The following is a 24139-nucleotide window of genomic DNA, read 5'->3' as shown; positions in this document are numbered from 1 at the left end:
TTATATTCTTGGTATGTCTGTGGATTGGTTTTATTTGATAAATGTTCCTGATATGCTTTTGCGTTGATATTAGCCAAGTCTTTTACTTCTTCTGTATACCATGGAGTCCTTTTTTATTCTTTTTTTATATTTTGTTCTCCTAATGTTTCATATGCTGTTTTATTTTAAAAAATGTTTAAACTTTCCCATTTTTGTTCTATTGACTGATTTACATATTCCATTTCTTTTAATTCTAAATATTGTCTAGACTTGTTGCTATATACATTCCTAATACTGTACTTTCATGTTGCAATAATTCAATTTTGAATTTTGCTTCTTTATCTTTTATTTTTTGCTTTTTCTTAAAGGATTCTCTAAATCTGAATGTTCCTACTACTAATTTATGACTGCTTCCAATATCTACTGATAGTATAACTTTAACATCCTTTATATTTTCCAGTTTTATATTTCTATTAGAGATTATATAATTGATTACGGATCCAATTATTTGTCCATGTTATTTTATGTTGTTCTTTATGTTCAAAAAAAGTACTATTAAATCAATATTGATAGACTGTACAAAACTACAACAATTTATTTCCATTCTGGTTCACTGTGTGTTCATTAAACCGTTGATAAATTCCTGGTGTTATTTTATTTCCTATTCAAGCATTTAAGTTTCCTGCTATTTTTACTAATTCATTCTTATTATCTATTTTATTAGTTAAATCTTGTGAATGATTATAGAATTTATCAACTTCTTTAAGTTTTCACTCTTCTGGGCCACATATTCTTAATATGTTTAATGTTTTCTTTCATGGGGAATTTCAATGCCAAGGTTGAAAAGAGACAAAACAGCACAGAAATGGAAACTTACAGAAAATTCTGGAATTGGTGAAAGAAATGAAAGAGGTGAAAGACTTGTAGAATTTGCAGAATCTCGAGGAACGTCAGTAATGAACACTTATTTTAAGAAAAGAGTGAACAGAAAGAGCCCAAATGGACTAACAACTAATGAAATTGACTTCATCCTCACTAACAGAAGATATATTGTGAATGATGTTACCATACTGAACAAAGTAAATGTTGTAAGTGATCACAGAATGGTAAGATGCACACTTGATATAGATGTAAGAAGAGAAAGGAAAAAACTGACTGGAGTAAACAATATGAAGGTGTTTGAGATAACAGAAGAGGAGAAAAAACAGTATGTACTGGAACTTAGGAACAAGTTTGAGCTTCTAACAGACCTTTCAGGACCAAGATATCGACGAAGAAAACAACTTTCTAAAAGTGATAAAGCCCAAGAAACCTATAGGTAGAAAGAAATCCAAAGAAGAAAAAATTAGTCAAGAAACACTTGTCGTGATGAACCAAAGACAACAAATGAAGAGCGAGACAAACACTGACAAGGACATAATTGAGTATATTGAGTTATGCAAAGCCATTAGAAAAGACTCAGAGAGGACATAACATTTAACAAAAGGAAAGTAGAACAAGCATTAAGGGAAAACAAAGGACTTAAATCAGCAGCCATGAGCAGTAATACAGAAAGACAAATGACACTGAAATTGAAGAACAGTTATGAAGAAACTGAAAAATAGTGATAAAGAAGAATAGTGTTGTTTGTTATTTGGTTTTTAGGAGCATTAGCAACTAAGGCCATATTGCTTTGAGGATATGCGGTGGTCATTCCCTGACCTTTCCGAATCCTCCGTATTTGGTGGGGACGGGCTCGAACCCCGGTCTAATCAAGAAGCGTGTGCTATGCACTGCTGCTCCTGCCCACCTGGCTACGGAGACGCCAGAAGAATAGTGATGAAGTGATGAAACTGAAGAATAGTGAACTTATAAATAGCAGAGAAGGCATAATTAAAATAGCAGAAGACTACTATAGAGAATTATACAAGGAGCGAGGGAATGATGCCAGCAGTGGGGAAGATGGATCACAAATTAGTAACCTACAACATATCCGATATCCTTCCTGATGAGGGAGAATATGCATTGAAGAAAATGAAGAATCAAAAAGCCTCAGGTGAAGATGAAGTTACTGTAGAGTTGTAAAAATTAAGAGGAAGAGCCATGACACAGAAACTGGCAAGACTTCAAAAAATACATGAGGGAAGGTGTGATGCCTAACGAGTGGAATAATGCAATCATAATTTTGCTGCATAAGAAAGGAGATAAATCAAAAATTGGAAATTATAGACCAATTAGCTTGTTGTCCCACATCTACAAGTTGTTTCTAACAGATTAGAAAGAATGCTTGAAGAGAATCAACCGAAAGTGCAAGCTGGCTTTAGGATGGGATTCTCAACTATGGATTACCTTCACGTAATATCACAGCTAATGGAGAAATAAATGAATATAAAACACCATTATGCCTGGTGTTTTATATTCAAGAAACACTTGGAATTTGTGAATTATGAAAAGGCATTTGACTCCATACAGCATAAGGCAATATTTCAGGTACTGGAAAGACAAGGCATAAATATCCTATACATTTTATGATTTTGAATTAAAGATATGAGAATGCTACCTCCTTTATTAGACTAGACCAGGGGTGGCAAACCTTTAAGGATGCATGCCAAAATTGGCTAAATCTTCTAAAAAAACTACCCTCGCATGCTGCTCGGAATTTTGCAAATTACAGTAGAACATCGATTATCCAAACCGTCAATTATCCAAACCACCATCTACCTCCCTCTCCAAAAAATTACAGTATCTACTTTTAGTGCACTGGTTGTTATGCTGCTTAATGTATTTGAAGGTTCACTGATGCGGAGGCTTTTCGCTGCACTAGAAACTGCAATGCCATGGTGTGAGTAAGTCTGAATACAGTTCTACGGAAATATCACTATTAAAGAGGATGAGAGATCTCGTCAAAAAAAAAAGATAATCTCGCATGGTTCAAAGAAAAATTGAAGATTACATATTTTAAAAAATAAACCTTCCCAAGATTCTTTATACTCTTATTTGTGTGCAATTACTTGAGTTTGTTTATTTCTGTTTATGTAAAAAAAAAAAAAGAAAAAAAAGAGGGGGTGTGTTTTAAAGTTGAAACCATGTAAAACAATTAGGTAACTTCAAAATAAAAATAATATACATTGTTTCTTCAAAACGTTTTGGTTATTATTTACAAACCATTTCCTAAATCAATTATTTTTTATAATACAGGAACTTCTTGACACGTAATACTCGACTTACGCAAATTCGACTTTACGTAAGTTTTTGCCGGCCGGTGCAAATTGAAAAAAATATGGAAACGTATTTTGCATCTGTAGGGATAAATGGAGGTATTCTGAAAATATCGTAATGTGAACCCAATAACACATTGTTTGTTTGTTTGGTTTTTTTTGTAATTCGTTCCAAGATCTCGGGAATTTAAATTTTCACTATATAACTAAGCTATTTATCTCTCTAAAAGGTCATATTTATAACGGAAATTGCACTAACCTTTCATCATATCATATGTTCCAGTTATAAGAATCAATTTTGAATGCCTTTGTGATATTTTTCTAAAGCACGTTTCTGGAGGTCACGACCAAAAAACAATAAAAACACAATTTGCAATTCCAAGTTTATTGGGCTTTTCTGTTAGTGCATCAAAATGCCAGTGCAAGTGCTGGCAGTGCTAAGAAAAGAAACAAGATTCATTTAGAAATGAAAATGATTAATTGAGAAGTACGAAGCAGGACAAAGGTTGTCATCTATTGCACAGAATTAGGTCTCGCTGCTTCAACGGCGAATACTATTTTAAGGGTCAGTGCGCATATAAAAGAACATGTCAAAGGATCAACGCACTTAAATGAACAGTGATCACAAAACAGTGTTCAAGTTCTATATCAAAGATGGAACAACTATTAATAATATGGATGGAAAATCAGATTCAGAAGCAAGTGCCCCTGAGTCCAATGGCCATTCAAGCAAAAGCAAGAAGTATTTTTGAAGATATTAAGGATAAATATGCCAGTGCCGATTCTGCAGCTGCAGAGAAATTTTGTAATGCGTTGGAAAAAAATTATTGATGAAGGCAGCTATTCAACACAGCAAATTTTTAACGTTGACGAGACTGCTCTGTATTGGAAAAAAATGCCGGATCGAACATACATTGCCAAAGAGGAAAAGACGATACCAAAAGGCTTCAAAAGCCTTTTGGTATTAAATATTAATACCATATTAAAAACACTGCTTGTGTACCATTCTGGAAATCCTTGTGCATTTAAGGGCATCAATAAAGCCACCCTACCCGTGCATTTCCGATCGAACCAGAGAGCATGGATAACAATATCTCTCTTTGAGGATTGGTTTAAATTCTGCTTCATTCCCGAGAATGAAAAATATTGTAAAGACAGCGAAGTTCCTTTCAAGATTTTGCTTCTATTAGATAATGCTCCAGGACATCCTAAGCACCTAGATGATTTCAACTCGAAAGTGAGAGTCATATTTCTACCGCCAAACACAACTTCACTCATCCGACCTATGGATCAGGGTGTTATTTTGTATTTAAAAGCATACTATATAATATTAGTGTAAACACACCATAGACAACTCGTAAACAAAAAACTACGTTAATAGTGTAAAGGGCATCATTTTATCTGTATCTCATATTGTGCTCTTCCTTCACAATGAGTTGCCATGTATTGCACTACCTCGCATAAGTAATGCTTCACTAAAAGAGAAGACTACTGTTACCTCTTCTCAGTGGGCACCACCACCCAAGTAACAATAGTCTTCTCTTTTAGTGAAGCGTTACTTATTCAAGGTAGTGCAATACATGGAAACTCGTTGTGAAGGAAGAGCACAATATGAGATACAGATAAAATGATGCCCTTTACACTACAAAAGTAGTTTTTTGTTTAAGAATCGTCTATGGTGTGTTAACACCAATATTAAATAGATTATTATACTCTTGAAGATATGATGCCTTGTTGCATTTAATTTTACTTAAAAGCATACTATTTACGCACAACATTGCTCAGGCATTGTTTGCAGTAGACGATCAGAAAAATTTTACGTTAACAGACTTTTGGAAATTTTACAATATTTACCACACCATTTTAAACATTAATAAGGCCTGGGCGGAAATTAGTAAAAGTTTACTAATTACTAAAAGAAAATATGCCCACGGCACGTAAAAGGCTTCAAAGGATTTGAAAAAGATGAATCATATGAAGAGGTTACAGATAAGATTGTACAAGTTACAGAGCTACTTCAGTTGGAGGTTGATACCAAAGATGGGGAGGAGTTAATAGAGGAAGAAGAGAAGGAATTATCTAATGAACAACTTACTGACTTGCAGGCAGCGATAGTGAAAGAAGAAAATGCTGACAAAGCTCAAGATGAACCAAATGAGAAGCCGAGACGCTTCATCACCAGAGAGATAGCAATGGCATTTCGTGAAATTGCATCGGCAATAGCGAGGTTTGAGAAGATGGATCCTGACAGCGAACGATTCTTAAAAGTTAACAGACAGGTGAATGATATGCTTGCTTGCTATGAAGAAATCCACGATGAAAAGAAAGAAGCCACCATCCAGTCATCCATTAATATGTTCCTTCGTAAGGTTGAGCGGCCAACCCCTTCTAAATCTCCATAGCCCTCAACCTCCTATCAGCTGAAGACTGATAGGAGGTTGAGAGTGTTGATTCTGGCAATGATGCTTGAGAGGTAAAACTTACTAATGTTATGCCTGTCCCTCTCTTTTTTTGTAATTTTATAATTTTTAAATTTTTTAAATTGCACGCTTTTGTAATTTTTTCTGCGTATGAGATAAAAAATTGAATAAATACAATAAATAATTCTAGATATATATATATATATATAGGACCGTGGTTCGGTCCTTTGATCGGTTCACCTTTGCGAAGATTTGTCTGGCTATTGAAATGCAGCAATTCCATGACCATTATTGGCCTCGTGGTCCTCCGTCGATATGAGGCATAATGGTCAGTCTTATTTTGCTACTTTGTTTTATTTTTAGTAGTTCGTTTTAGTCCCGTTTTGGTGATATTTCACGTCTCTTGGAACTGGTACTTTACATGGGGGGTGCTGCTAAATTATTATATAATTGCCTTTATATTTTAAATTTAAAATGGATTTATTATTAATTTGTTTAATTGAACTTCTAAATTATTTGGTGACTTTCGGCTAGAGTTTGTCTAGTTACCTTTACTTTCCCCCTCCCTGTTGATTTAATTTTTATGTTAATTTTTCGCTCTAAAGTTTTGCCATGCTACTGGCATATGTATTAATTTGATTTTGATTTTTATATTAATTATCTGTTATATATATATATATATAGACAAAAAGGTAAAAATCAATATATCTGTGTATATGGTAGGGGAGTTGTGCTATAAGGTGTAGTAACCATGGATAGGGAGAACCTATAAGTAAAAAATCAATTTACCTGAAATAAAAATAAAATGCAATTATTAATTGCATTTTATTTTTATTTCATGTAAACTGATTTTTTACTTAGAGGTTCTACCTATCCTTCCATGGTTACTACAATTGCAATTATTAATATAATAATTATATTGTTATTATTAATATACAATTGCAATTATTAATATACAAATATATTGATTTTTACCTTTTTGTCTATTATTCATAATGGTTGCCAGTCCTTTCTGCATTTACCGTAGTTCCCAGATCCATAACCTGTCTTAAATACATTTTATAAATTTTGCATAAACTCTTATAGCTCTTTCCGGTTTTATAAGACTTTCGTAATTTCATTGTATATTAATCCCAGGAGCTCATATCTGGTGAGTATGGGCTTGGCACACCCAGGGTCCTGGGCTTAATATCATCATTCTTCTCTTTCTTGGTGATTTCCTTCCACTTTCTCTCTCTCTCTCTCTCTCTCTCTCTCTCTCTCTCTCTCTCTCTCTCTCTCTCTCTCTCTCTCTCTCTCTCAGGGTAACTCAGAAATTTTTTTTTTTTGGCTGGTGCAGCATAAGCCTCAGGCTTCCTTGCACCACATGGCTAATAATAATAATAAATAATATATATACAGGGTGTCTCAAAAATACACAGCATAACTTCAGGAATGAGTTCCTCGTATGTAGACAATAAAAATATTTTATATCAACATAGTTCTGGAAATGATTGGTTCCAGAGTTATTAACCAGAATGTCATATCTCCAGCAGGTGATTTCCTTCATCACAAGATACTGACAGAATCTGGTGGTTTTCCATTCCAACCATGTACTCAAATCAGGAGCAAGCAGATATGCACTTTATGTACGGTTTGGTGGATGGCAATGCTCTGGAGGCTCGTCGTTTGTACCATGAAAGGTTCCCAGAACGAAGATTTCCAGACAGGAAAACGTTTGAAGGTATCCATCACCGCCTCTGCGAACATGGGACCTTTACACCTTGTGCTGCCGACAGAGGACGACCAAGATCTATGACTCCTGAAGTAGAGGAGGAGATTTTGGATGTTTTGCATGCCACTCCTGGAATCAGCAAACACAGAATAGCAATGCAACTGGCTGTTCAACTATTTGGAGAGTGTCGCAAGAACACCAACTGTATCCTTACCATCTACAGGCCTTGTCACCAGCAGATTACCCTGAAGTGCATATCCGCTTGCTCCTGATCTGATACGTGGTCGGAATGGAAAACCACCAGATTCTGTCAGTACCTTGTGATGAAGGAAATCACCTGCGGGAGATAAGACATTCCAGTTAATAACTCGGATACCAAGCATTTCCAGAACTATGTTGATATAAAATATTTTTATTGTCTACATATGAGGAACTCATTCCTGAAGTTTTGCCGTGTATTTTTGAGACACCCTGTATGTATGTATGTGTGTATATGTATGTATGTATGTGTGTATATGTATGTATGTATGTATATATATATATATAAATAAGTGTCACCAATGAAAGTAAAATAAAATAAAAATAAAAATAAATATAGATGGAGAAGTTATTAAACACAAAATGCCGAGCCTAGTTGAAGAAAAAAAAAGAGAAAAAGAATGTTAAGAACCTATATAAAAAAATTAAGTAGAATTAAATCTGAATTAATGCCGAATTAACAGGCCAATCATATGTACAAAAGCTGAAAGAAAAAGAGGGGAGGGTAATAGAGATAAAAATTATAAAATAAAAATTAAAATTATAAAATAAAAATTAAAATTATAAAATAAAAATTAAAGAATTAAAAATTAAAAATTGGTACATAGATCAGGTATTTCATCAGGGGGCTACACCTGATCATGTACCAAACACTGTTTCTATGCAAACTCATGCTGATGGAGAAGCTATAGAAATGAAATGGATATAAAAATGAAATGGATATAAAAATATTTTTTAAAATTTTTTAAAATTTTTTGAATCTCCAGAAACATGAGTGAGGTAGCCCCAACGCAGTATATTTAGATTAATAAATTAAGTAACGTAGTGTATTTAGAAATAAATTGAGTCGATAGTATGCAAGAACGCAAACGCAGTGTGTTTAGTTTAATAAATTAAGTAGAAAGTGTGTAAGAACGTAAGTTTAAATCAAAAGTATGTAAGTTAAATAATAATGAATAACAAGGTAGCGGTATAGAAAAAGGAAGCAATGCAAGGTAGGGGAGGGAAAATAAGTTAAAAATATAGAGGCGAAGATAGTGAGAATAAGAAAAGTGAGAATGTCCGAATCACCCTCGTATTACACTAATAGTTCAACGGACGGAAAAACGAAGATCAGAAAGTAGAAAGATGTAAAGAGAAGGAAAAGAGTTTAAAGGATACTAGGCAAGCTGGGTGTGTAAGTACCCAACCTCATAGAGAGGGCCTTGGCTGTGAGAGTGTTAGTAGAAGTGGAAATTAATACCGCTAGCTTGTAGTGTATATTTTGAGTGATAGACATGAAATATAATAAAAAATATGAAGAGGAGAAAAATTAAATACCTATGATATTTGGCAGAAATAAGTTGAGTGAAATATAAACAAGAAATGAAGATACAAATTTGCGATCATGATTAATAAGATACAATTATGCGAATATGATTAATAAGAATGGAATGTAAACAGAGGGAAAACTATGACAACGATGGTGGAGTTGCTCGGAAGAGAAAAACTATGGGAGCCCTCTGTGGTTAAAATAAAATAGAGAAAATAAGATTGGACATAAATAAATACTGATATTAAATTACGAAAAATGAAAAGAAAAACTTAGGAAGTGAAAGAACACGAACATCGTTCTAATAGAAGTCATTATGTGTGATCACTTTCCAAGCAGTGGAAATACCACCATTCAAATGTACAACTATACAGGTATTGAATTAACCCTAATCAAGGTGGAACATGGTGAAACCGAATTTTTCTTTAATGAAATCAGAGAGATTTTTTATAATAAAATTTAAGAAATTAATAGGAATGTCATTATTGCGAAGTTTGGTATAAAGATCATTTAAAGCACCAGCGAAAAGTGATTGATTGCTACTAATATTAGCTAAACGGATAATTTGTGTGTAGATTATATTTTTATGAACCTTAATCGAAATGTTCGAGTTCCAATTTGTTAAATAGATAATATTAAAATTAAATTCGCTTCTTTTGTCGAATAGTTCCAAATTATGACGAAGAGGAGGACTATTTAGAGTAATACTTAAATCTAGAAAATTTGCATGTCGGTTGCCAAGGTTTTCTTTATTGAGAGTGAGTTCAGTTGGATATATGGATTTAGCAATATTTTCAAAATGAATGTTGAAAATAAGAATGTCATCAACATAGCGGAATGCATAAAAATTAAGGTTCGGGTTGTTATGAATATATAGATGTTCGTAATAATGAAGAAATAGATTAGATACTATGCTAGAAATTTGTGAACCCATGGGAACTCCTATGGATTGTTTATAAGCATATTTACCATCGTAAATATAATTGTTTAGAATACAGAGGTTGATGTAGTTATTCCAAGTAACCTCATCTGTTGGTATAACGTTTTTGTATTTGAGGAACAATTGATGAAGTACATTAACAATCAAGTGATGCGGTAAGGAGGTAAATAAGTTGGTGAAGTCATATGTTTCAATACTAAATATGCTGGAATATGTATTGGAATTGGAATTAAAAATTTTGATGATACTGCGGTTATTGTTAATGATCCAAGTGGAAGGGATATTAATAAGAATGGTAGTTAACAATTTGAAAAATTGTTTACCTGGATGATAACAGCCACTTTTTTTGGCACTAGTGATGAATCTGAAGCCAACTGGATGTTTATGGAATTTGGCTATCATATACAAGAAAGGCAAAGTAGAATTGTGAATTTTGGTATGCAATTTTTTATGCAAGGCTATAATTTTTTTGATGATTGTATTGGGCGAGATTACAGCGTAAAAAGGTGGAGCTACTTTCTACTTCCTTTTTGAGGGTGGTGTAATAAAATTGCTTGCAAAAGATAGCAAAGTTATTATAAGCCTTATCTACCGGAGTGATAATAAATTTTTGTTGTAAATCTGAGATGGCTTTTTTCAGGTTAAAGTACTTGATATGCGAATTATTGTAAAGGTAGTAAGTTTTAGAAATAATTTTTTTAATGTCTTGAAATGTAACATTTATCCAATTATAAAAAGCTTCGTGGGGTATTGTATATTTATATGCTAACTTGTTGCAAAAGTTCAAGATATTCAGATAAATATCTTTATATATATTATTGAGGTTGGCCTTATGGACTGGTCTGAATTTAAAACCTTTTTCCATAGCAGACTTTAGTGGAATGTTGTTAATAATATCCAGGTTACCAGTAATAATATGTTTATGATGTTGATCAACGTAAGGAGCATATATGGGATCATCACAATGACATGGAAGATCTAAAGCTTGTAAGTTGCCTAAATTAGTAGCTAGAGTTTTATAATTACAAATTTTAAGTCCAATAAGAGATTCATATTTGAAGCAGTGATGGATCTTGAACTTGAAATTATTATAGAATGGGAGAAAATTATTACGATTATTAAGTAAATAATGCCAAGCAATTTTATCGAACCAACTATGAATAAATTTAATAGTACAGTATTCATTACTGTATGTAGTAATGCGACCTAGTCTAAAGAGAGAGATATCTAAATTAATATGCTTAAGTTGAATATTTTTACATCTAAAATTGCTAATAAATAGAGTTAAGGCTTTTAGTATAGAGTTTTTGATATTAAAGAGAAAAAGAGAAATGTTGTGTACATCAAGTATGGTATTGTCCCAGGAGTTAATAATATTACGAAAATTGTGCCGAATATGCCTATGATGACGATTTGATTTATTTCCACGTTTGTATTTACGCTTATTGTTATTGAAGAAATGACTAAGATGGAATAAATTGTAAATGCAGTGGCTGGTGTTTAAACAACCATTGCTTAAAAGAGTTTTGTTAAAAAATCTATTGTTTAGGCCGTAGGGATATAAAGATTTATAAGTGCACATAAATAGATTCTCATAATAATCACGAAGAACGTTGTCATTGATAATGGCAAGTATTTTAATTTTAACGTTGTTGAAGCCATGGTGGTGAAAATGGAAAAGTTCTATTTCAGTATCTAAAATGGTATCAAGTAAAAGATTTTTACTTTTGGATCTGTGCCCATTAATTCTGATGTTAAGAGAATTTGTGGTTTGGCCTACGTATTTAACATTGCAAATATTGCATATGAATTATGTCTTGCCTGACCAATTTGATTGGATACTATGATGCAGTCACAAAGGAACTGGATGCAGGGAATAACTTTGATATTATATACTTGGATCTTAGAAAGGCTTTTGATACTGTTGCACATGGAAGACTGCTACACAAATTGGAGCAGTGTGACATTGGAGGCAAATTGCTGCTGTGCATAAAGGGGTGGCTGAGGGGGAGAAGACAGAGAGTGGTAATCAATGGACACTGCTCGTCATGGACTAATGTTATTAGTGGAGTCCTTCAGGGCTCAGTGTTGGGTCCATTATTGTTTTCTGTATTCATAAATGACATTGATGATGGTATATCAAGCTTAATGTCGAAGTTTGCAGACGATACAAAGGTAGGCAGGGTTGTCAAGGACACTACTGACACTATGCTGCTGCAACAGGATCTGGAAAGGTTGAGCAGATGGGCTGAGAGGTGGCAAATGAAGTTTAACATTGACAAATGTAAAGTACTACATATGGGAAACAGCAACCCCAGAGCAACGTATCAACTCTGTGGTACTACACTGACAGTGGTAGAGAATGAAAGGGACCTGGGGGTGGTTGTGCAGGCAGATATGAAGTTCTCTGAGCAGTGCAGACGGGCTGCAAGAGTAGCTCATGGTGTATTGTCAATGATAAGAATTTTTCTAGCAGGGATAAGGAGGTGATTATTCCCTTATATAAGGCAATGGTCAGGCCACACCTAGAGTACTGTATACAGGTCTGGAGGCCTCATTTCAAGAAGGATGTAGAGCTGCTGGAACGAGTACAGAGAAGGGCAACAAGAATAGTGAATAGAAGAAAGGGGTGCTCTTACGAAGAAAGGCTTAAGTTTTGCAAATTACAGTGTCTGGAGACTAGGCACCAGCGAGGTGATCTGATAGAGGTGTATAAAGCCTTGAATGGTTTGAGCATGCTCAATGCTGATGGGATTCTTCCTCTCGCTCAGAATAATCACCTGAGAGGGCATAAATTCAAATTGAGGAAAGACAGATGTAGGATAGACGTGCGGAAATTTGCCTTTAGCCAGCAGGTGGTTGGTTGGTTGGTGGAACAGACTTCCATCCCTTGTCGTGGAAGTTGATAGCCTAAATAAGTTTAAGGCTCAACTGGACAGGTATTTTGAACGAACAGAGGGGTGAAGTGAAAGTGGTTTTTTTTTTTTTTTTTGGCTGATGCTGCATAAGCTTGCTTTCTTGCATCAAATGCCTCTACTAATGCTAATGCATAAAGAATCAACGTTGCAAGATTTTTAAGAGTACTGCTGTATTACACTGACTCATTTTCAGTAATTTATCAAAGCATCCTAAAATGGAAAGTTTCTCTTTAGACTTACATTGTTACGTTTATTTTGGACTTATGCCATTATAATAAAAAAAAATAAAAAAAAAAAGGAGTACATATACTTTTATGGAATAACGAGACTAACAACCATACAGAATATACAAAGCAACAGTAGTACTAGACAGGCAACATGTCAGAGTTCAAGAACAAATCAGAATATTATGTAATCTACCACAGCACATGCACAAACCAAAGTGCTGATTACAATAAACACTTTTCTATGTATATACATCTGATCAGGACTCCATAAAAGTGATACTATTAGACGAATGACAAATTATCTGTGATCACAATAAGCAACATACACTGTATATGCATTAACAGATTCTCTGCCTATTAATGTTCTAAACTATTAATGCCCTATTGCTTTAAAGGTATTCTGATTCTTCGCTCTTACCAGTTTACAGAGACCATGTAGCACCTGAAACTGTCAGTTACCTCTCCTGAAATTAAAATCTTTGTCTTTAATAATTGGTACCTCTTTCCTCATCATCCAACTAAGAACTCCATGTTCATTCCCTGATAATGGCTTCTGTCAGCCCTATGATGTCATCTGGTTCATGAGTGGCGATTAGGTCTAGAATATTCCTGCCCCTAATACTTTTCCTCATATGAAGACAGAAATAACAATCTGGTTCATTTAAAATTTTTGTTCCCCATGTAAATTTTCCCTCAAACATGCTCTAATAAATAAGGGAAAATTGAAATTAACCATAATAAAACATTCCATCTGCACATAAGAGATACTTTTCATAATCTTAACAATCTCCTTGTATGTAGATTACTTCCACTCTCATTATACCTTTACCTCCAGCTAACACACATCACACAGATTCTATAATAACATGCATGACTTCTGAATCTGAAAAATAATTTTTTTATCATGCTCAAGTTACTTTTGATTAAAAAAAAAAAAAAAACATGACCGCACCACTCCACTATCCCCTCTACCTTTACTGCATACATCGTGGTGACACTCTTCATCCTCTATTTCAAGGTGACCCAATGTTTTCACTAGCCCTATTGTGCCAGCATTAGTTATCCAAATCACAAGTGTCAAATTCACTCATATTATAGACAGTATTATATACATATATGACATTATTATATACACACTTAAGGCTGATATTCTTATATAGTCTACTACCCTGACACACACTACTTAAGCTTGTTTTCCAAGCATTAGCTTCCCACTTGTTTAAAGAATTGCTACCCTCAGCAGTTCTTGCCAATACTGGCTGTTGTGACAACAAACAATAACTCTTGAAATGTATGCAAGCATTACTTTGACGCATATTCACCAAATGTGTATCTATATTACCCCAGTCCCCTCCCCAACTAGCAGTTTTTCTGAATCCTTAACATCTCCTTGATGATATTGGCAAAGATGCTTGCACCACCTTGTTCAAATATATTCCATCTCTACAAAACATGTTCCCTCTACATGATAGAATTCCACCCATTAGCCAAAAAGCAAGATGGCAGAGTTATAGAGAATTCAGGAATACTAACACGACAGTTTATGATTAAAAGAACGTTGCCTGGCCTGATGAATCCCAGTTCCTGCTATTTCAACATGAGAGGACCAGAATACACAAAACTAGCATGAGCACAGGGACCCATCTGCCAAGTGTCAAAGATGATGGCTGATAGTGGTGTAATGGTGTAGGGAATGTTTTTGTGGTGCATACTACACCCCTTGATAACATTTGGATGCAACAATTTATAAGGAAACTTTCTGATCAGACATATTCTTTTGTGGCTGCAGTACATCCATCAACTAATGGGTTCTCCCAAAAGAATAATATATCATGTAACAAGGCCATTAATTGTACAAAACTGGTTCCGGGGAACACCTAGTGATTGACTACAAACCTCTACTTCAAAAGAGCTATTTCAAAGTAGGCCTGTAACCATACAATTTGCAACAACTTTGGGAAGCAATTCAGTCAACAAAGAAGACTGCCATCCCTATATACACTTTCAGTAGATCGCTGAGTCCATCGCACAACAAATTCAGGATATTCTGAGTATAAATACTGCATATTATTGAGATACAGCCACACAGAAACTGCCACAGTGATGTATTTGCCAAAATAATTAAAGACCATGTCCAGACCCTTATACCCAAAGAATCTAAGTACAGAATGATACAGGAATTTACTTGTAATCCCAACCCCCTCAAAAAAAACAACAAAATTGTATTGACTTACCTGAATTACACTCTAGTTTATTACTACAGCCACCACTTTGCATATGACATATGCCACTTTTTATTATTATTTTTTTGAATTTGGAAAGAATATCAAATCCTCCCTATAATTTTCCCCAACATTCTTCTCTAAATGATGATATTTTGAAGACTAAATGCTCAAGGCATAATACATTATGGGTTGAAATTAACTATATATCCTATAGGTCCTTGAGGTTGTCACAAACATTCTCTCAGATATGCCAGACAAGCTGTACTTGCTACCTGGGAGTCTAAAACGCTGATGGAACTGATATTCGGGTGACAATCGAGTCAAGTGGACCAATTTCAGCGAAGTTCAGACGTTCTGTGATAGCCAAATCCTCTGCTTGCACCTTCACGATGGTGGGACTGTTAGTAGTCCTGGGTATAACCTCCATGCACAAGCACACAGTGGGTAACCAAACAGGTGTGAACCAATGTAAGCAGGGGTCGAGGTGTACCGCACACACCACATGGAGGAATGCCGCCACTCTGTGTTACCAGGCAGTATTAGGTGGTAGATGACTCTCATCAACCGGTGAAATACCACCACTTTGCTTATTGGAGGCATGAAGTGGTGGAACCCACGTTTAGTCTCCAGAGCTAAGTTTCAGTCAACCCTTCCCCATTTCTTCCATCATGCAATATGACTGATGATTTTTGAGGTTATGATGAACATCGTGGCAAGATCCAATCTTCCTTACATTCCGAGGGTCAGCTCTAAAACGGTGTTCGCAGGCCTGCCGCTAGTTAGTACACCGGACCGAACCTATTGGTAACTCTCTAGGAGGCTTCTGGATCAACTAGTGTATAATCTTGCTACCTCTACTCTGCCAGGTAGTGACTGGAGGGAGTAAGAGTAGTGTGTATGCGGGAGGCATTATTGAGGCCACGTTATGTCAAGGATCTGGGTATATTCTTACCATGTATATGCCATATCCAAAAATTTCATTACTTCATACAGCATGTCCCACCCACTTTTTCTTACTATTGAATACACCATGAATTGTCAAACTAATAGAGTAAGCTTATCTGCCAAAAGATCTAAACCTCCCAAACACTTCCTAATTCATTTCACAAAAATATTTGGTCTCAATTCTAATCTCAACGATGTCCATTTCAACTTGCAGTCTGCGAAACCCCATGTACTTTTTATGACAGAATCTCAGTTATCGGTTGATTCATCTACTGCTCATCTCAGTTGCCCAAATTATTCGCTGTACGATTCCTTTCGCCTCAAAGGTGGTACTTGTGCATAGGTCCATTCCGATATTCCCTGTCAGAGACCTGGTCATTTGGAATCTCCTCGTTTTGATCTTCTCTGGCTTAAAATCTCTCTACCTCATTGTGTCAAGTTCATTTGTTGTCTCTACTGTTCACCCAACTCTACTAATCACTTGGAGCTCTTTGACTTCCTCTCTTTGCAACTTGACTTTCTCCAGTCCAACTTTCCTAACAGTGGGGTAATTTTCCTTTGTGATTTTAATGTTCACAACTCCAGCTGGCTTCAGTTTTCTAGTCACACTGGCCCAGCTGGTCGAGATGTTGAGGCTTTTGCAATTACTAATGACCTTGCACAGATTGTACATTTACCTACAAGAATACCGGACAATCCTCACCATGTAGCCAACATGCTTGATCTTTTTCTCACAAACAACCCTTCTAAGTACATGGTCGAAGTGAGAGGTCCTTTAGGCACTTCAGATTACAACTTGGTGATTGTCTCTCCTCCAATGGAGTCTTTATCTTATGGCTATTCCCAACATCATATTGTTTGGCATTACAAGAATGCAAAATGGGATGACCTGCGAGATTTCTTTTCTTCTTTTCTCTTGAATTCGGATTCAACTAGTGTATAATGACAGAGTTATAGAGAATTCAGGAATACCAACACGACAGTTTATGATTAAAAGAACGTTGCCTGGCCTGATGAATCCCAGTTCCTGCTATTTCAACATGAGAGGACCAGAATACAACAAAACTAGCATGAGCACAGGGACCCATCTGCCAAGTGTCAAGGATGATGGCTGATAGTGGTGTAATGGTGTAGGGTATGTTTTTGTGGTGCATACTGCACCCCTTCCAATATTTCCTGTCAGAGACTTGGTGATTTGGAATCTCCTCGTTTCGATCTTCTCTGGCTTAAAATCTCTCTACCTCATTGTGTCAAATTCATCTGTTTCAAAACTTCTGATGTCAATGTTTTCTCAGATCATGTCAGTGAAATTATTCTTCCAGGAATGGAATCCTTTATCCCACACTCCACTTTAAAATCTTGTCCTTTATCTAAACCTTGGTTTTCCAATAAATGTGCTAAGGCTGTTCATGAGAAGAACATTGCATATCGTAATTGGCTTGTTTCTAATTCTTCAGTTTCATTTTCTGCCTACACCAAAGCTCGAACAATTATAAAGCAGTTATTAATCAGTCCAAACTAGAGTTTGAATGGGCTAAGAGTAGAAAACATGCTTCTTGCCCTAATGGTAGCTGAGCATTCTGGTCTCTTGCCAAAGCTGTTGGCCGCAACTTTTGTCCATCTCTGCTCCCACCTCTGTCAAAACCAGTTGGTTCTGTTGTCACTTCAGCCTATTATAAAGCTGACCTTCTAGCATCCCATTTTTCTTCCAACTCCTGTATTAATGATCTTGGTAAAACACCTCCCACCATTCCCAACTCGCTCCATTCAATGCCTCCTGTGATCTTCTGTCAAAAAGATGTCAGAAGGATTTTGACGAATCTTGATGTTAAGAAACCTCCAGATCCCGATGGTATTTCTCCACTTGTTTTCAAAACCTGTGCTCCTGAACTTACTCCTGTTCTATGCCGCCTTTTTTCACTTTCTTATTCCAAAGGTGTTTTTTCTTCTACTTGGAAATTTGCTCATATCTAGCCAGTTCCTAAAAAGGGTGACAAATCCCTCCCATCCAATTATCGTCCCATTGCAATTATTTCTACTCTTTCTAAAGTAATGGAGAAATTAATTAACTGCCAACTCTTAAACTACCTGGAAACCTTCCATCTGATCAACGATCACCGGTATGGATTCCGTCAGTGTCATTCCACTGGTGATATTCTGGCTTATGTTACCCATTTATGGACAAATTCAATGGAAAAGTTCGGTTAAACACAAGCAGTTGCTCTTGACATCTAAAGGTTTCGATCGTGTTTGGCATAAAGGTCTTCTAAACAAGCTTCCATCTTATGGTTTGCAACTGTTTTTTGTAATTGGTTATCCAGTTTTCTCTTTGATCGCCCACTGAGGGTGATGGTAGATGGCTCACTGTCTTCTAACTTCTCCACTAATGCCGGTGTCCCCCAAGGTTCAGTTCTTTCCCCTACTCTTTTCTTCTTGTAAATTAATGACCTTCTTTCATTGACTGGAAATCCTATCCATAGTTTTGCCGATGATAGCACATTGCATTCCACTTTCCATTTTGAGAAACCTTGCCCTGCTCAATCAGCTTCAACTTCTCGAAAATCTGGTACCAATTCCTTAAATGTCGATCTCCAGGTAATTCTCCAGTGGGGCAAAGACAACTTAGTTGATTTCAATCCTTCTAAAACTCAGTCTTGTCTTATATCTCGCAAAAAAGGATTCTTCTGCTCCTATGCTTATCTTTGGTGACACTCCGAGTTCTAGGCAAAATGATATATCTCTTTTGGGGATTACCCTGACTTCTAATCTCTCTTGGCACAAACACATTACAAATATTGATTTCTCTGCATCTTTAAAAACTTGGTTTTCTGTTTCGCTCTTGGCGTTACTTTTCTTCCAAACATCTATTCACTCTGTACGAATCACAAATCCACCCTACCATGGAACATTGTTCCCACATCTGGGGTGGTGCCCCTAAAACCTATCTCAGGCTTCTTGATTCAGTTCAGAAGAGGGCAGTTAGGTTAATTAATGATTCATCTCTAACAGAGTCTCTCCACTCGCTGTCTCATAGTCGTACTGTTTCTGCTGCATGTCTCTTCTACAGATATTTCCATGGGAACTGTTCTTCTGAATTGGCTTCTATAATTCCCACTCTCTCTCTTTCAAAACAGTCCGAACACATGCCGCCACCAGCCAACATCCATTTACTGTCCAACTTCACACTAACAGAACCAACTTTTCATCTGCCTCGTTTATTCATTCAATTGCCGTTTTCTGGAACAACCTACCTTCGTATATATTTCCTGAAAATTACAGTCTACAGAAGTTCAAGTCCAACATCAACAAATATCTTCTTTCTTCTTCTCAACCTCCAACCCAAGCACGATACTAAGTACTATGGGTTCTAATTACCTCTAGTGTTTGGGGTTTACATAAAAAAAAATAAATAAATATAATATCAGTGTAAATACACCATAGTTTTCCCATAAGTTTAACTACATACATAGTGTAACAGCATCATTTAGATTTTATCTCATATTGTGGCTACCTTCACAACAGGATACCAGGTATTGCACTACTTCAAATAAATAATGATTCTCCAGTAGAGGAGACTACTGTTATTTATTCTCAGTGGACACCACCACCCAGATGCATTTCAGAGCTTGTTGGCTCACTCATCAGTGGGTGGGCCGGTACCCTGGTAATACAGACATGCCATCCTGGTTTCAAAGTTAATTCTACAATATGAGAGATGCCAAATGATGAAGATAATGATAATATTTTGAAGACTAAATGCTCGAGGCATAATACGTTATGGGTTGAAATTAACTATATAATATTGGTGTAAATACACCATAGTTTACCCATAAGTTTAACTACATACGTAGTGTAACGACATTGTTTAGATTTTATCTTATATTGTGGCTACCTTCACAACGAGATACCAGGTATTGCACTATTTCAAATAAATAGCACTTCTCCAATAAAGGAGACTACTGTTATTTATTCTCAGTGGGCACCACCCTCCGGATGCGTTTCGGAGCTTGTTGGCTATGTAGTTAAACTTATGGGAAAACTATGGTGTATTTACACCGATATTATATAGTTAATTTCAACCCATTTTGTATTATGCCTTGAGCATTTAGAATATTATCATTATCTTCACAATTTGGCATCTTTCATATTGTGGAATTAACTTCGCAACCATGATGGCATGTCTGCATTACCAGAATACCTGCCCGCCCACTGATGAGTGAGCCAACAAGCCCCGAAACATGTCTGGGTGGTGGTGGTGCCCACTGAGAATAAATAACAGTACTCTCCTCTACTAGAGAAGCATTATTTATTTTAAGGAGTGCAATACCTGGTATCTTGTAAAGGTAGCCACAATATGAGATAAAATCTAAACGATGCCGTTACATTACATATGTAGTTAAACTTATGGGTAAACTATGGTGTATTTACAACGATATTATATAACTAAATGATGATAATATAGAATTCTGTTTTCATTTCAATTTACTAAAGTGATTTTCTTTATGGAATGCACTTTTCTTGGAATCAGCCAGTGTAAAAAACATTGCAAATGTATACAGAAAACAATGCATATGTATAAAAAACACTGCATCCAACAAATGTAATCTGTTCCCCACCTATTCTGGGTAATATATCTATACCAACATGTTATAATTTGGCTCTTTGTATCCACTGTATGTATTTTCTGAAAACTATTTCCCTTCCCCCCCCCTGGAGTTTCTGAATATTGAAGGTATTCAGAGAAAACAAGAGTAAAAAAAATTTTGGTTAGTTCCTACCACCACTTAACAATTAAATTTAAACACAAAATATGGCAATACTAATTATGTATTTTTAATACAGTATATAAGAGTGACATAAAGGGTCTTTTTGTTACTCAGCAGTATAATTACTAAGTTATAGCACAAGAAATTTCAAGTGATCTTCATAGAAGAAATTTTTTAAAAAAAGTATATAAATAATAATTAATAAAATACTATTTTCAATTCAGCAAAAAAGATAAAAATTAATTTTTTATCTTTTTTTGCAGTTTTGTAGTTTATAATAAACAAAAAAAAAAACTACAAAAAATGCTGCATGACCATGTGCCCTTTTTATGTGTGTGACCCCAAATGAATATGTCAATCAGTCACTGATTTTCCCAAAACTAAATCTGCAAGTGAGTCAAAATGAGCTGTAAATTTTGGCTAAATGCCACATGAATGCAAATACCTCACACGTCTAGTCCAGCGACTAATCCTACTCTGGGTTAGTTGCTGTTCCAATGAAACTCTACATGGAGGTGGCCTCTTTTTCTTTATTCAAGAAATAATTTTACAATGGCAGTTCCAGTTGATAAGTTTACTTTTCGAAATTATGGTCAAAACTTTCCAATCTCACAAATTAACGTCGCCATCCTTAATTTTCCAGCACTTTCAAAATACACCAAACATAAGACAATAATTACAAGACCAAATAAATTCATAACAGAATAAAATTGCCAAAATCAACTGTCCAAAGCTCCATATTACAGAAAGACAAAGGACTTGCAATGGCTGATGGTACCACCCAAATAGCTTGTTATTCTGGGATTCTAGGATCACTCATCAGGTTCTGTCAATGCTGGCCTGACGGCCTCATTTTATGAAAGATGTGGATCTGCTGGAACAGGTGCAGATAAGAGCATTGAGATTAGTAAGGGAAACAAAAAAAGGGTGCTCTTAGCCAGGAAAGGCTCCAATTCTGCAAATTATGCATCTGGAGCTAGGTAAACATGTCATTAGATGCAGATCTAATGACATGTTTAAGGCTTTGAATGGTTTGAGTAAACTAAATGCTGATGGTATCTTTACTCTTTAATACACTAGCAAGCTGGTACAGGGGATCCTCGTTATCCAAGGATAACTGGTTCCAGAAAATTCCACTAAAAATGAAACAAATCCAAAAAAAAACGAATGGGGACCAAATTTTCATAATGTTTATTATTTAAATAAATGAAACTGGGCATAATATTTTAAGATTCTATATAATATCGGTGTAGATACACCATAGACAACTCTTAAAGAAAAACTATGGTAGTAGCGTGAAAGGCATCAATTCATCTGTATCTCGTATAGTACTCATCCTTCACAAGTTGCCAATGTATTGCACTACTTCGAATAAGTAACGCTTCACTAATAGAGAAGACTATTGTTGCTTATTCTCGGTGGGTGCCACGACACAGATGGCACAATTTCAAAGCTAGTTGGCTTTTCATCGGTGGGTGGGTGGGCAGGTACCCTGGTATTGCAAGTGAAACATTTCTTATTCAAGGTAGTGCAATATATGAGCAGCTCGTTGTGAAGGATGAGTAGATATGGTGTATTTATTGTTGTTGTTGTTATTTGTTTTTTAGGAGCATTAGCAACTAAGGCCATATTGCTCAGGGGATATGCGGTGGTCATTCCCTGACCTTTCCACATCCTCCGTATTTGGTGGGCATGGGCTCGAACCCCGGTCTAATCAAGAAGCGTGCTACGCACTGCTGCTCCTGCCCACCTGGCTAAGGAGGCGCCAGAATATGGTGTATTTACACCGATATTATATAGTAATGGTTATTATGTACTTTTACATAGTAAAAAATGGATGTGATGTAGGAATTGTAAAATGGGAAAATTATTTTATTAGACATTTTTTATTATAAAAGAAGATCGTTCTCATAAAAAAATATTCAAGTGTTTGGCCAATTTTCTCAAGGGAAAAAAAAACTTTAATTTTCAAGTCCTGGTAACTGCGGGGACTCAGACACCAACTGTAATTACAACCTGAGAAGTCTGCAAGTAGTGTGACCAACCGTCCAGAATTTTGCGGAACAACCCAATTTTCGGCTCTCTATAGAGGCGTCCCGAAAGAACCCTAGGCGGGACGCCATTTGTCCCGATTTATCACATAACGTAAAATAAATAATATAATAATAGATCGCACTAAAATTCATTAACTAGCATAGCGTGAATGTGTATAGAAAGTTCACATCTTCGATGTTTATTTGTCTTAGATTCCCAGACAAACAAAAATCCAAGCTTCTAATTGGTACGCGTGTGTGTGTGCTGCCACATCGTATAGGTGAAACATTTTGTTATCTGACGTACCAATGAAAAAATCCCGAAATTTTTTTTTTTGGTTGTGTCCCCATTTTTTAAGGTCGATATCCCGAAATTGGTTGATCAAGAGTTGGTCACCCTATTTGCAAGAGTCGATGACATAGCCTAACAAAAAGTGAAAGCAGTTAACTAAAGCTAGGTGAAAGCAGCTAACTGAAAAGTAAAAGTTAATTTCCGATGCGATACTCTTCATCGATAAGTTAAACAAAAGTTAAAAATATTAGTAGTAAAAATAACACCAACTCAGCTAAATATGCATAAATGTAAATACCTTCGTCATAATTCATACCACGCACATTTCGATGCCGAGACATATTTCGAATCGAAAAGTTCCATGTACTCTAAGAGAGAACTAGAAATGGAGATAAAGGAATTTTGTGCAAAAATAATATATATATAAATATACTACGTTTTGTTTGTGTGTATATACATATATATTTTTTTACATACTGCGTTACGTCGAATAACTGGAAGAAACCATATTGGAAGAATACGAAATACAGTAATCGAAAAACATCAAAATCCCCCTACTGAAAAACAGAGAATTTGTTCAAACAAAATATTTATTATTGGATTAAATTTTTTCATTTCAAAATTGCGTTATTAAAGTTACAATAAAAATACAGCATTTCTTTCATTGATACTGTACGTATTGTTTGCTTATAAACAGCAAAAGTCTTGACACAAAGCCATAGGGTCCACAGAATTTCATCCCTGAAATGGATGAAACGGATGAAAATCTGAAGAAAAAGTCTGGAGAGGAAAAATCTGGACCAAAAGAAGACTAGAAACGAAAACATCTGGACAAAACGAATTCTAGAAATGAAAATTTTGGACAAAAAGAAGTCTGAAGATGAAAAAGTTTGGAAAAAAACGAAAATATCTC

The 24139-nt window shown here is 35.5% G+C and overlaps 1 protein-coding gene across 2 annotated transcripts in view; it reads right to left on the bottom strand.

Moving 5' to 3' along the window:
- The window catches only part of HBS1 (translation elongation factor EF-1alpha (GTPase) HBS1), a 295975-nt gene extending 272291 nt beyond the window's left edge, over window positions 1-23684 (bottom strand). Inside the window, exon 1 of one of the 2 annotated variants that reach the window (XM_090371173.1) lies at window positions 23525-23684. In XM_090371173.1, coding sequence (XP_090227299.1) covers window positions 23525-23567 — 43 coding nt within the window. In that variant the 5' untranslated portion in view covers window positions 23568-23684. The remainder of the gene's footprint in view (window positions 1-23524) is intronic. The other variant, XM_090371174.1, reaches the window with a different exon arrangement.
- Window positions 23685-24139: the final 455 nt, after the last annotated feature.

This window comes from Mastigoproctus giganteus, chromosome 4, assembly GCF_048544385.1.
Source record: "Mastigoproctus giganteus isolate SK-2022 chromosome 4, ASM4854438v1, whole genome shotgun sequence".
Classification (NCBI taxonomy): Eukaryota; Metazoa; Arthropoda; class Arachnida; order Uropygi; family Thelyphonidae; genus Mastigoproctus; species Mastigoproctus giganteus.
The sequence above is the reverse complement of the archived record's forward strand: the minus strand, read 5'-3'. Positions and strand labels throughout refer to the sequence as shown.